The sequence below is a fragment of the Phasianus colchicus genome, chromosome 5 (genome assembly GCF_987193195.1).
Source record: "Phasianus colchicus chromosome 5, bPhaCol1.hap1.1, whole genome shotgun sequence".
Taxonomy (NCBI): Eukaryota; Metazoa; Chordata; class Aves; order Galliformes; family Phasianidae; genus Phasianus; species Phasianus colchicus.
The window spans coordinates 37,095,937-37,109,495 of NC_143440.1; the positions used below are offsets into that span (position 1 = coordinate 37,095,937).

Consider the following 13,559-nt stretch of genomic DNA (forward strand, 5'->3'; position numbering starts at 1 on the left):
AACATTAGCCAGTAATTCAACATATAAATCTAATGCTCAAGACTTTGCAAATCCAAATACTTTTGGATTTGTAAGATCCAAAATTGCATGACCAGATAAACAGAATGGTATTAATGCTACTCCAATTGGTTGAAAGCAAAAACAATTTCCCAGATTTTAAAACTTTCATTTTCCTGTAACATATTACAATACTAAAAACCCCTTAACCATGAATAAGGGCCATTTTTGTTCCACTACTGTTTACCTTTTTGCAGTATTCATTGAAATTTCATTATGTTGAAAAAATGGTAGTGAACCTTTCAGTATCAAGCCGGATGCAGTGTGCAAGTACAAGAGATATAGAGCCACTTAGCACAGCAATTGCATGATAAGTGGTAAAGGACAAAATGAGCTGCTTAACCCTTAAGGATACTGATCATTTGGATCAGATTCTGAATTCCAAACAAGCACTGAGGTTAGAGTGCCTTTGTTTTTGTTTTACCCACAGAGCGCGGGGGGAAGGGGGAACAACAACAGCATCTTCTTAAGAGCACAATATGTTCTGGATTTGACTTTGTTATAAAAACAAAAATCCCCCCATGCATCACTAAAAATATTTTAAAACCAAGTTCTTTATTACTGCCTGAAACTTTACCATATTGAGTACAACCTACAAATGAACATAGATGGAAGAATCTGTACAGAAACAGAATTAGATGAACAAGTTTTTCATTCCTTTCCTTCTTGGAATGCTGTTTACATTAAAACAAAAAGAAAATTAATTTTCTTTCTGGCTTGCTGGATACTCATCAGTTGATATATTTTCCACAGTGTCCTAAGCACAGTGAGAAATTAAACCCAATAATTCCAGCATGATGAAGAAAATGTAGGACACTCATGATTTTTTTTTCCTGAACTGTCTGAATTATCCTTTAGTGATTTATTCAGGCAAATTGGAAAGCACCAAACTTCAGCATTTTCTTTTTAATATCAGAATTAAATTGAATTCTTCATTCCTCCTTAAGAAGTTTTCTTGCATTCACCACTCTTGCACTTCCCAATGCAATTCCACTACTCTAGCAGCCAGACACTTGTCTGGAATTCATTCAAAATCCTCTCCTCTGCTCCTGCATCTTTAATTCACATTTGTAGATCATTCTTTTTGTCCAGATACATTAAGCCTTCCAGCTCCCCAACATCTGCAACTCAAATTTCAATTCTTCATTTACCAGTTACTACTGTTAATTTTAATAAACACTGAGCACTAGCTCCTGCAAAATGACTATAGCTGCTGTCAGCACAGAGTTGCTCCAGAGAGGCTGAAGAGGACTGGCACTTTGTTAAGGTTGAATAGATCCAGCAGTGACAAGAAATTGACAAGCCAGTGCAATCTGCAGAAAAACAGATGTGCTTTGGGAACTTTCATTGAAATACCCTAAGAAAATGCTGCTTTAGAGGCTTGTATCTACTTTACTGTCAAGTCTAAATGAGAAGGTAAATTTAGAACTCAACTAAGAAATTACCTTTTTACTGCATTATAATTAACGTCAGAATGAAGTTGTTCCTACCTTGTTATTTTATTGCAGGCCTGTTCTGAAAATATCTTTGCACAAACTGAGCATAAATTCAATTAATTAATAACCATAAAGCTTACCCATAGCAGTGCACTGCTCTGTTTTCTCAAGTCAAACATTTCACTTTTTAAAACTCTTGATATCAAGCGTATTTAAAATTTTGCAAAATATCATGTCATCCCCAAAATTTCTTGCACCAGCTATTTGAGCTGAAGCATGAGAGTTTTCCTGAATCTCACTGTAATTCCTGCTTGGGCAATGCTATGAAGTCCAAATTTTACTGACAGCAAATAAGATTGTCAAATGTTATCATTACTTCTACAGCTCTATCAGTTACCTGGATTTTGGAAACCAGTTTCATAAAAGGCCAGCTGTCATCATGTCGTACCAGTTCCACAACTAGTTGTTCAAATGCAGAGAGTTCATGGACTCCTCCTTGACGTCCTGAACTTCTCCTGTTCAATGAGGTCTGAGGAGATGATTCTGCAGGAAAAAAAATAAAAACAAACATACCTCACCAGATGAAAATGAAAGTGTGACAAGTAAAAATCAAAAGAAAGTGAAACCGCATTATCTTGTTGTAAAAAAAAAAAGAAAAGAAAAAGAAGAGGATTTGGCAGGTAAAAAGATGCACTGCAAAACAGTTCTCAGTCCCTGCATCACAGGAAATGGAGGTAAGACACAGCTTTTTCCTCCTGCTTGGCTGCCTCATCTTACACCCTACCCACTGTGAGCAGGGGCAGATCCCAAAAATAGCCACGTTACACCAGGAGAGAAAAAAATATAATCCACATTTAAGTTACAAAGGATTATTTAATCCTTAGACTTCTGTCTAGCACAACAGCATATGTTGATTTTCCTTCTGTGCTACTGTTGTACTTAGAAAAAAAATCGTTTCTGCTGAAGTGTTTAATAGCAGTTTCTTGTCTGAAAAACTAACAGCTCCTGCTTTGGGACACGTTGGGTACTGAAACCACCAACATAACAGAGGGCAAAACTCTTATAGTTTGGCTTCAGGAATTAACTAGGTTACAGTCTTGTTATTAACTACTACTGTCTCTTTTTCTTGAATAAAATACTAAGCACCAAGGTGCTTTTCCTGGGTTTTCCTTTTCAATTCATTGCATTAATTTTGAAATGACTTTTTCCTCTGATTCCAATTTTAAAACAATTTGTTAAACACAGAAAAGCCTTCTTAGAGGAAAAAACAGAATGAGCCACCTGTTCATAACTTACTTTCACAAAACTCTATTCAGTCAGGTTTTATTTGTTTTCAAGAGTAGTCATGAGGATAGTTACACAGAATAAGCCCAGAAACTCCCAATGGTGAAGGACAGAAATGGTGTAGAATACAAGGCAGCCACACTGGAGTGCAAGCTGCTTTACACTCTTCAGTCTCATACTACGTCATTTGGTTTGTAAAAGGTACTGCAGCTTTTCAAGCACTTCTCTGCAATCAAATACCTGGTATTAGCAAGGACACTGTTGGTCCTGTACCAGAAAGACGACATTTGTTATCTCTTAGCAGTTTGTTGTTATATTTGTAAATTCCTAATGTCTCTACCTTATCCGTCATTTAATCAAAGCATACAAACTCTAAGAAGATATTCACATGGTTTCAGGAATGCACGCAACTTCCAGATTTTCTGTATACCATGCTCATATTGTGTGCAAATACGAAGTTTCAAACATGAGTATCTTCTTGGCAAATAATATTTGTTCTTTAAATTACCAGACATTTTTTAATGTTCCCTTCTGTCACTGTAAAAGAAGGGAATGTTTTGCTGTGACAAAAGCACCTTCAACCATCGTTTCTCACTACTTCTAGTTTTCTTCACTCTATCACACAATTTTAGCAATCAAGTGAACTTTGTTTTCATTCTGGACTAAGACATTTCTCTAACCTGTGGATTGTCGTTTCCTGCCTCTTCTCTTGGGCTCACTAACAGGAAGAGAAAGCTTTGGAGCAGCAACTGGATATTTTCTAACCCGTTCATTAGAGTCTGTAGAATCAACGATTCTAAATCCAAGGGAATCAGAAGGACTATTTTCCAGTGCGTTATCAGCATTCTTTCTTCCTCTTCGTCGTCTTCGAGGACTGATTAACTCCACGAATACATCTGCTTGTAATGAACTTTGGCTCTGACGAGTGGTCCGGCTGCTAAGTCTTAAAGTAGGTTTTGTCACTGATGGAGGGGCTGATTTTACCTTCCTTAATCCCCTTCTGGTCACTCTAGAAGATCCTGCTTGCTTAGGTGTATTTTGCTGACTCCTGGAAGCATATCTTGCCTGACGCTGGATGTTCCGACTTGAAAAAGGATTGTTGAGTTTGGCTGCTCTCATTTTTAATGGAAACTTGACCTGTGGTCTTCCGTGCTTTGAAGGGCTTAAACAAAAAAAAAAATATATCCAAAGATTCCATTCTCCTCTTTTTTCTCAGTTTTCTAATTCAGCATTTAAAAAATTCCCAACAACCCAAGGCTAGTAGTGAACAGACTTTCACTAATGCAGTCACCCCACTACCAGTCTTTTAAACACTGCTCTGAATTCATTTAATTAAATATTATGTGCAATGCATTAAAGAAATGATCAGAATTTTGATCACCCTTGCAGCTGGTGCAAAGTGAATGTATTACATAGCTACCACCTACCATTTTCTTAAACTGGCCGCTCATTTCTAACAGTAACTGCAACTACTAGGAGTTTTGAACATTATTAGGTAAGAAATAAAGTGCAGTTCTAAAAAGCTGCAAATACAAATTAAGCTGTAGTCAGAGTTTAACTAATATTCATGCCTTTCCAGCCATTAAAAAGAGAACAGAAAGATCCCAGAGACAAATGTAATTCTCAAGAAGATGCAATTTGAACTGTACTGAGATTTTGTTTCAGTTAATTCAAAAAATTACTTTCATATCAAATGTTCCCTTCAGCTTTTTACATCCCTACTGTACATCAAATCTATCACATTACAGGAATTACTACATTGAACTACTTAGGTGCTTTTTAATTAAAAAAAATTAAAATGAGCTACTGCAGAAATCCTCAGTCCTCTCAATGTGACATTATGGAAGACAAAGTATTCAAGATAATGTTCATACTTATTGTATGCATGAAGTCCCCTAAAATTCAATTGGACTGCAATACTCCAGATTTTCTCCAGAAAATCTTCACTGTTTGAGACTCTTCACTGCACATTCAAACAGCAGCCATACATAACTCCAACTGTGATAGCCATCCCTCACCCACACACCCAAAGGTGGAATTTTAATCCAGAAAAGTAACTCTAAGTCTCTAAGTCCATTGGAGGTAGCTAGCTTTTTTTTTTTTTTTTTTTTTAAAACCCCATCAGTAAGGACCAAATTGACAACTAGCTTCCTTCCTCACTCAGCACTGAATTCTCAAGACTTGCTTATTTGAAAAAATTACTTCACCTAACAGTCAAGAGAGTATTCCAATAGGAAATCACTCTAATGGATGCCTATTTACCTCATCTCTTCCTCCTCCTGAGATTCATCTTCCTCTTCATGTTCTTCTTCATAATCCTCTTCCTCACTTTGTCTCATTTCATCGTAGCTTGCCTCTTCCTCCCCTTCTATCCGCTCAGCCATCTCTTCATCACTTTCCACAGATGGTCTCTGCCTGGAGGAAAGGCGTCTAGAGCGCTGCTTTGGCCGGCACTCTGGACAAAACCAGTCTCCTTCGGGAATGATCTACAAACAGAAGCAAGAAGTATCAGCTAGACACCATTAGCTGTAAGAACTGTATCAATTTTATGTGAAAAGGAAGCACTTATTTTTCCTCAGATACCTTCAGCTTGGGCCTGATACAGTAGGTATGATAGCCTCGATCACAGCCATCACACAGCACCATGCTTTCTGCATCACCTTTCTTTCGACATACTTTACAGCGAGCGTTGAGGATGGACTTTGACCAGATGACACTTCGATCCAATGTAGACAGATGAAGGAAGACTTGAGACAAGCTGGTAGAAGAAAGAAGTGACTCTCTCCAGCGATCCAAAACTGTTTTATAGGATCGTCCACCATCACTGGCGTCTTCCATTAGAGAAGAAAACAAAACAAGCACAGGATCAAGCTTCTTTTTCAAACATTTGGGTTGTTGTAGACTATGAAGCAAGGCTTAGTATTTCAAACAGATACGGACTAGTAAATTGAGATAACAGAACAACCTTTGTCTTATCTTTTCAGTACATAAGTATTTCTTCCTTGGTTTCCCAGCTACCGAAGCTCTAGGATTTCACCTTTCAATACCAATTTAGCCGCAAACTGCCACTTACATAGGACATAAGACAAAAATCTTTACTCAGATGTCAACCTGGAAACCTAACAATCTGATCCCACTTAAAAGTATATGGGAAGACACACCAAATCCCCAAAATGTTTTCATTTAAAGAAGCTGCTCAGCATTCAGAGACTTTACTGGACAAGAACAAACAAAACAAAAACTCACAAAATGCCAACTAACCAACTCCAAAGGCTCTCACACCTTCCCTTGTGTGGCACAGTCTAGCAGTTTTTCAGCCCTCTCCCAGTGCTTCAGTACCTTTATTCCTATCCTGCACTCTGCCTTCACAGGCATTTGCATGTCAATATGGTCATATGTGGTGACTGTTCTGAAGGAAAAATAACTGATTTCTAGGTATTTTATGAGCAATATTACACAAAGGAAGTTGTGATGCACATCTAGAGAAAAAACGAGACTGGGGTCCTCTTTGGCTAGAAATAAATGAGGGACAGGGGTGAAAAATCAAGTTACTTTTCTCGAAGACATTTGGTTTTCAATCCAGACCACTGAAGTGGTCCCACAGAATAGTGAAAGAAGCAGAACAGAACAGTGAAAGGAGCAGTACAGAACAGGAATGAGCAGCTGGGAATTGCAGAAGCAAATGGACTGTTTGAGGAGGTAAAAAAAAAAAAAAAAAAAAAGAGAGAAAGTATGAATTACACCCTGCAATGCTGCTGCTATGCAGAAAAAGAAATTTGAGTGTTGAAAGCTATTTCTCATATTCTAAATCAAGAAGAAAAAAGCAGTACTTTTAATTATAGAAATTACTAAAGATGTCCCTTCTAAAATTGATGCTGCAGCTATTACTCTGTGATCTCCAGCTCATTAACAATGTACTTAAGTAAAAAAAATGCTACCTTGCCTGCTCTACTAATCACAGTGGGCACAGGAATGGCTTGCAATCTAGCTATCTGCCAAATGATTTCTCCTCAGTAACAGGAAAAGAAAAACCATCTAGTAACAAATGAAATGAAAGAACAAAAATGAGACCAATTACTCTCCTGGCAAGGCCTTTCTGCCTTCTTGTCTACTGTCTGCCAGGATTTGCCTAATCTTGCATATATTTGCATTAGCAGCAAGCAGCACAAGAGAAACAATGAGCAAAGGCAGAGGATAAACAGGCAGCACAGCTTCATAAATAACACTTAGTCACTTCTGAACAAGAAATACAAATCTGAATTTCTCAGTATTTTGTCCTCAAGGCTTCCCCCTCTCAAGCTCATTCTTCCTATACATAGTGGGCAAGCTCCACTCGCAGTACAGCTCTCAATGTATTATTTAAAATTCAGTAGGAACATTAAAACTGTTTGTCAGGACACCAGACTAGAATTTAAAACCCAATTCAGTTCTCGATTCTGCCACAGCATGATTCTGACAAACACAATTCTTCAGTGTATGTACATTTTGGCAAGCATTTCTTTTGCTTACACTGGCAGCTTGAACATTATTACTTTTTCACTGGCAGCTACTTTTAACCTGGACTGGTTCATCAATAGAGTTTATCACACAACACAACAAATATGTGCACTGCAAAACTTACTACCCTGCTGTAATGCAGAGAGCAATTACTGACCACTGCCTGTTTAAACACACCCTGGTGCTGAAAGGAACATGCCAAATGGCACCCACTGCTTCAGTTCCCAACTCGTAAAATACAAGTAACACTTTTTTCTTCCATTTATCATCTTTCTCATTTATATGGCTAACTCAGAGGGGAAAACGGCCTCTTCCTTTGTGTCAGAGCAGCTCTACATTGCTCAGTGGGACACCTCTCAGAAAGCTAAGCCGTCCAAGCCTTGCTACAATGCAAATGAAGTTGTTTGACAGATCTATGCATTCATCTATCAATAGCTAATTAAGTTCAGGGAAGGGTTTTCCATCTCAGTATTTTTAGAAAGGATATGCAGTTGCACAATGCTGCAAGGTTTCCAAAAGGGAAGGGAAAAAAAAAGGAAAAATAAGAAGAGGCGTTAAAAATGGGGAGGAGGGGGAGGAAGGATTATGCAAACACAATAAAAAGAAAATACAGTTCCTTATCTCTGGGTGCAGAATTTTATTTTTTTTAAATCTTTCATCTGTATTTGAATTACTTTCAATAATATTTATACTTCAGTATTTACATGGCAAGTCCTTCAGTATAAGGAACTGACTACACAAAAGGATGGGAAAAGAAAACTGAAAAATATTCAATATTTGCTAATTCTTAGCATTACAAGTAAACATTTAAAATTTACCATCTCTCTGACTAGTCTTGTCTTCCACTTTCTTCCTCTTTTTATACCCCCTGTGGCTCCTTTTATTATCTTCTGCTTTACCTAACATTAAATTCATACAGTTATTTCAAATACTTTTTTTTTTGTGGTCTTTTGTTGTTGTTGTTTTTTTAAAATATTAATTCATATTATCCATACTTGCATAGTCTAAAAATGTAAATAGAACAGCGGTTATCACAAATGCGTATAGAAGACAGGCAGGAAAGGGTAAAAGAATAACGTGCAGGGAGTAATTGCGTAACACAGAATTCACTTTGACTCCCACTGCTAGCAAAGACAGTCTTAAAGCTCTTTAAGTCTATCCCACCTTACCTTTGTGTCCACCTCTGGTAAGAACGGCTATAAAACACCTTACTCCTCAAACGTTTCTTTCTCAGCAGACAACTTGTCTGGTGTATGCTGCCATGAGCCTTCTAACATCTCAAAAATATAGCTGTTCCATGGCCATGGCTGGCAAGGACCAAGAAAATTAGCTTAACTTGGTCATTTCATTTGGACAAGATATTTGCATGAAGGCACATTCTTTAGTATTAAATGATGAAGTTACTCTTCCAAGAAGGGCCATAGTAAGCCCAATCTGATTCAAATGCAAGATATCTTCCTTGACTGTCTCCTCTGAAGAGTAAATAAGACAATTTTCATCAGAAAAAAAAAGCTTCCACCTTCTCTGCAGGGAAGTATTGAAAGCACAAGAGTAAACGTGCATATATACAGATCATCTTCCAGTTCTTTGCTAGAAGATGTCTGATACTGTTACGGCGAGGACCATTATAAACAGAAAGGGAAACAACTTTGGAAGTAGAGGAAATTAAAATAATTCATCTATAGAAAAGAATGCAACATAGATGAACAAAAGGAAGCAAAAAAGCGCAAGTTAAAAAGGACATAAATTGTTCCCAGTATCAGTCACAAAGGTGCTTCCATGAATTAGAAATGTATGGAAATCTGTATTGTACATGAAGGATGTTTCAAGCCTGTATTCCTGCACTAGTGCAGAAAACAGAGGCTTTTCTCTTGATTGCTTCACTGGACGCCAGGGTGACCAAATCATTTTTAATTTCAATTTTCACATCTCTGTCCCAGGAATGAGATTTCTCTACAAAAAGTATTTTGAAATGTAAGGGAAGGTAATTCATACTAAGAAAAAACAGCAAAATTCAAAACAAAATAACTAATATTTCTTCCCTCAAACATTTTTTTTGAGAAGTAACATTTCAGAGTTTCCATTAAACAGCTTACATTTCAGGGGAAATAAAAAAGAAATGGCTTTAATTACATTTTTAATGCATAATTCTGCAGGAGAAGTGTATAATGCAACCTTCACCCTCCTCCTTCCGCCTCATTTTTTTTCCCATTATCCCCAGATGCTACCTAGGACTGGACTGAAGGAAGAAAATAAAAATTTTCATAGTGTGTAACGAACGGATTTCTAAATCACCATTCATAATTTAAAAAAAATGATACATTACAATTCAAGCAACAAACTGCTAAGTTTTATCACCAAAGCACAGAAGATTAACAGCTATCTAGCATTTCTGCAAGGCAGAGGGTGCTGTTTCTGGAGTTTCTAGATCTCCTTTTGCATTGCTATCTTCTGTGTCAGTCTTTTCTCGCTCTTCAACTTGAATATTTGGCATGCATCTCAATTCTAAACTTATCAGAATCACCAGCAAGGCTCTTGGCTGCCTGATAAAGACTTAGAACAAAGACAGACCAAAGAGGAGCAGCTGGTCCTTTTATTACTCTGCTGGGTCCCTTTGTCTGCTCTGCACCCTGGAGGCCACCAGGATAAACTTGCCGGTGACTGCAGTGAATTTCACTGCTTGGCTTCAGTACAAGCTGTAAATAGAGTGAAAACTAAAAATTTAAGTATGGCTTCAATTCCTAAAGCAAGCAGAGCAAATCACGTAAAGGGGTGAGAGGGCAGAGAGGAAAAGAAATGACACAGCAAAGGCAACAGCTAAAATAATGAAGACAGAACAAGGTTTGCAGAAATGCAAAGCAATCCTTTTACCAAAAGTACTCTCCTACCCTGCTACCAAAGCAGAACTCATGACGATTGTTTGCCTTGCAATGTTTTTTACTTCAGTGATAATTAAGTTTGCCTAGAAAGATGGCTTTGCCGAGTTTAATATTAGAAACAGACTTACAGGCATACAGTCTGAGTGAAGTTGGAACAACTATTACGAAATGTCCCATTAGAAAAAAAGTGTACAGATACTGATCTGTAAAAGAGCAGGTAACAAAAAAACCTACAAAAACCACCTATTTGTAAACCGAAAATTAATTTCTGTCCTCAGAATACTCTTGGCTACTTCCTAGCCAGGCCACAGAAAGAAATTATCAGAGCTTTGTGAAGTCAGTCTTTGAGTAAGAATTCATTTCCACTTTTTACTAGAACATTTAATAACATTTCTAACCTATTTTCTAAGTAAAGAACTTTTCTTTGCCTGTTAGACACGGGCAAACTAAGAAACAGAACTTGCTCTGGTAACATGCAAAAGACATTGTTTCCAAGTAAGGAGCTTAAGCTGAACATAAGAATTTGCAAGTTTTGGTCTTTTTATTTTCCTGAACACATCTGAAATACTGAAAGGTTATATTCAGAAAGGGCAGCATCCAGAATTGATGCCTGACCCTCAGAAATACCTACATTTGCCAGTCACCTCTCTAACACACAGCTTTCCTTGATCCTTAGCAGGTTCACCTTCTAGTCATGTCCAAAAGATCTCATTTCACAACAACTTTCATGGAACTGCCTAAAAGTCATAAACTCCATTAGGAAACAGTATGAGTTTCAGGTCATCTTTACTACAGAGCCGTTGAAAGAGTCCTCTAAGGAAAGAACTAAAAATTTGCTTCCATTCACACTCATCTCCTATTAGGAGAACGTCATTACACAATCAAAAAATATGAGATGCTTCACACAAAGTTAGAACAATTAAAAGGGAACCTGACACTGTAGCTAAATGCAAAACTACAAAAGCCAGAACAAAGCCTGGGATCCCTTCCTGCTCCCTGAACTACACATTATCCTATACATTACAGTTACCTCAAAACAGAAGAAATCCCCAGGCAGTACAGTAGTATAAACAAATATGAGATTTAAGACATGTAGATGGTGTAAGACCGCTTTCCCACCATACTGTATAAGGCCTCTAAAGGAAAAGAAGATTCCTGAGTTAGAAACAAAAGCTGCATCATCATGCTCAAAAGGATGGACAAAAACAACTACCATCATTAGACTACAGCAGAGCTGGAACCCCTGAAAAAAACACAATTAATGAGGACTGAAGTAATGGAAGTCTTCAGCAGGGATACTTTTGCCTATTAGTCCTTTCCATTCAACTCAAGATGCTCAATCTATAACCAACAGTCATTTTTTCCCTTCAGTATGGAATGCAGCATATTTGTGGCTATCAGCAAAATGCTATTGCCAAAACACTCCTCAGGAGCAGTTTGGAAATGGAGCCTTACAATGCACAACATATTTACAACCCACACACACAGAGCAATTGACAAACTCTGGATGTGCTGTAACTAACTAAGTAACTAAGATACATCAGGTTGGGCTTGGAAAGCCAGGACACACTGAGTTGACCAAACACTTAACCAAGTAGAAGTAGTTTAAGCTACTACTATGCTCTGCGCTTTGATCTCTATCATGTGTAGCTTATTCTTCTTCTGGACACAGTCACACTGAAAACAAAAATCTGTGGAAGAAAACGCTGTCAGATCTTCTGGCGATAAGTCCAGCTCAAACTCACCTTCAGCAGCAACTGATATTAAGACATCAGGCTCCATGCAGCAGGGGCAGCAGAGACTCACAAGCAGTTTGGGGTCAGTTTAGATCAACTGTGCCACAGGGCACCAAGGTCTAGTGAAAATACAGATTCTGGTGTATGAACATCTCGAACTGCTGCAGCAAAGTCTGTCAGAGTCTAAGGATTTTGTGTGCAGTCACAGGATCTGCGTTACACTGGTAACCCTGCAAAAGTCCTGAAGATGTAAGAACTAAACTAGCTCAGCTGGGGCACAAAGCACTGCTCCTCAGTACAACAACAGGAGGCTTGCTGGGATGGCTGCCTCAGGAAGGACACACATCTCCAAGCAAACCTCCCGTCCTGAACTGGAAAAGGACCCAGGTAAGGACTCCAATCACTAGAAAACACAGCCACTATACACACTTCACAATTTGCGCTCTCACTAGAGCACGTCAGATGAAGTCAAGTCAAGCTATAGTTGTGTTTTGATTTTTCTCCAACTTTTTGTTTCTGAGCATAAATACAGGATTTGAGAGTCTGAGAGTTTGCGGTTTGAACTGTTACTAAGTTTCATAAATATTTTGTTATTGCTAAACAAGATGCTCTACACAAACTGGGGCTATACTGTTTTCACTGAAACAGTACCCTCCCCATATAAGGGAGGGTAAGTTTTTACAACCTAAAGACATACAAAAGGAACTCGTGGTAAAGTTGTATGACACGCTGCCCTCAACAGCAAGGCTGAGTTATATCCCCAAAGGAAGATCACTGCTGCCTAATGGTATGGCTCATCTCCCACACAGCAATAAGTTAACTATTTGCATCCTTCACAAGACTGCATGTTTCAGAGGGAAGCACTGGGAAAAAAGAACAAAGATGAAAGAACACCTTACACCAAACTGGAGACACAGTTTCAATCCTGAAAGCTTACCAAGAGGTGCTTTGAGAAACCTGCGCTCAATTCCTTGTTCTATCTGAAGCAGTGCAGATGCTAAGCAGTGGACCACATTATTAACTGGCTGAGGAGTACTTGTACTTGTTGATGCAGCACTTGGAGCTTCAGTTTTCAATCCAATGAGCCTAAAATTATAACGTATTAAACACAGTTTTAACATACTTTCAAGTCAATACCACAGATAGTTGCTTAAGTCTGCATCCACAAGAGATTACATTTTTTAACCTAATTTGTATGCATAGAATAAGGACATGAATAGATATTGCTCAGATGTGATTAGTCATACCAGTCCTTTGGTTTGCTAATTAGTTTAGCTAATTAAGATAAATCATCCTTACGTAAGAAAAATAACTAAATTTCAAGAAATGTGGATGCTAAGTTTTGTAACAAATCGTTAAGAGTTCCAGAGGATTTCATCAGCTATTTTATGATGGGTTTCTATAGAGCACGATCTCTTATTTTTTAAATTTAAGAAAAAAAATTCCACAGGAATTACAAACAAAAATCAAAATGCTCAACATCCATAGCAAATTACTTACACATATTCATAATATTTTCATTATGCAAAATCTCTCTTTATAAGTTTAGTATGAAAAAATGAACTTAGTTTCAATGACAGAGATGAAATCAGAAACTAAGCCTGTATTTCACTTTAAGCATTTGCCTTCCCCTCAGGGTTTGTAGAAGTTTCAGCCTCAGAACATCCAGC

General features: G+C 37.8%; 1 protein-coding gene across 5 annotated transcripts in view; it reads right to left on the reverse strand.

The window, feature by feature from the left end:
* Positions 1–13,559, reverse strand: part of BAZ1A (bromodomain adjacent to zinc finger domain 1A) — a 53,046-nt gene that overhangs the window by 1,818 nt on the left and 37,669 nt on the right. For 3 of the 5 annotated variants that reach the window (XM_031593804.2, XM_090141316.1, XM_031593807.2), the window contains 6 exons: positions 12,827–12,975; positions 8,093–8,173; positions 5,361–5,608; positions 5,040–5,263; positions 3,458–3,939; positions 1,891–2,036 (listed from right to left, as the gene is read on the reverse strand). In XM_031593804.2, coding sequence (XP_031449664.2) covers positions 1,891–2,036; positions 3,458–3,939; positions 5,040–5,263; positions 5,361–5,608; positions 8,093–8,173; positions 12,827–12,975 — 1,330 coding nt within the window. The remainder of the gene's footprint in view (positions 1–1,890; positions 2,037–3,457; positions 3,940–5,039; positions 5,264–5,360; positions 5,609–8,092; positions 8,174–12,826; positions 12,976–13,559) is intronic. The other 2 variants (XM_031593808.2, XM_031593805.2) reach the window with 1 other exon arrangement.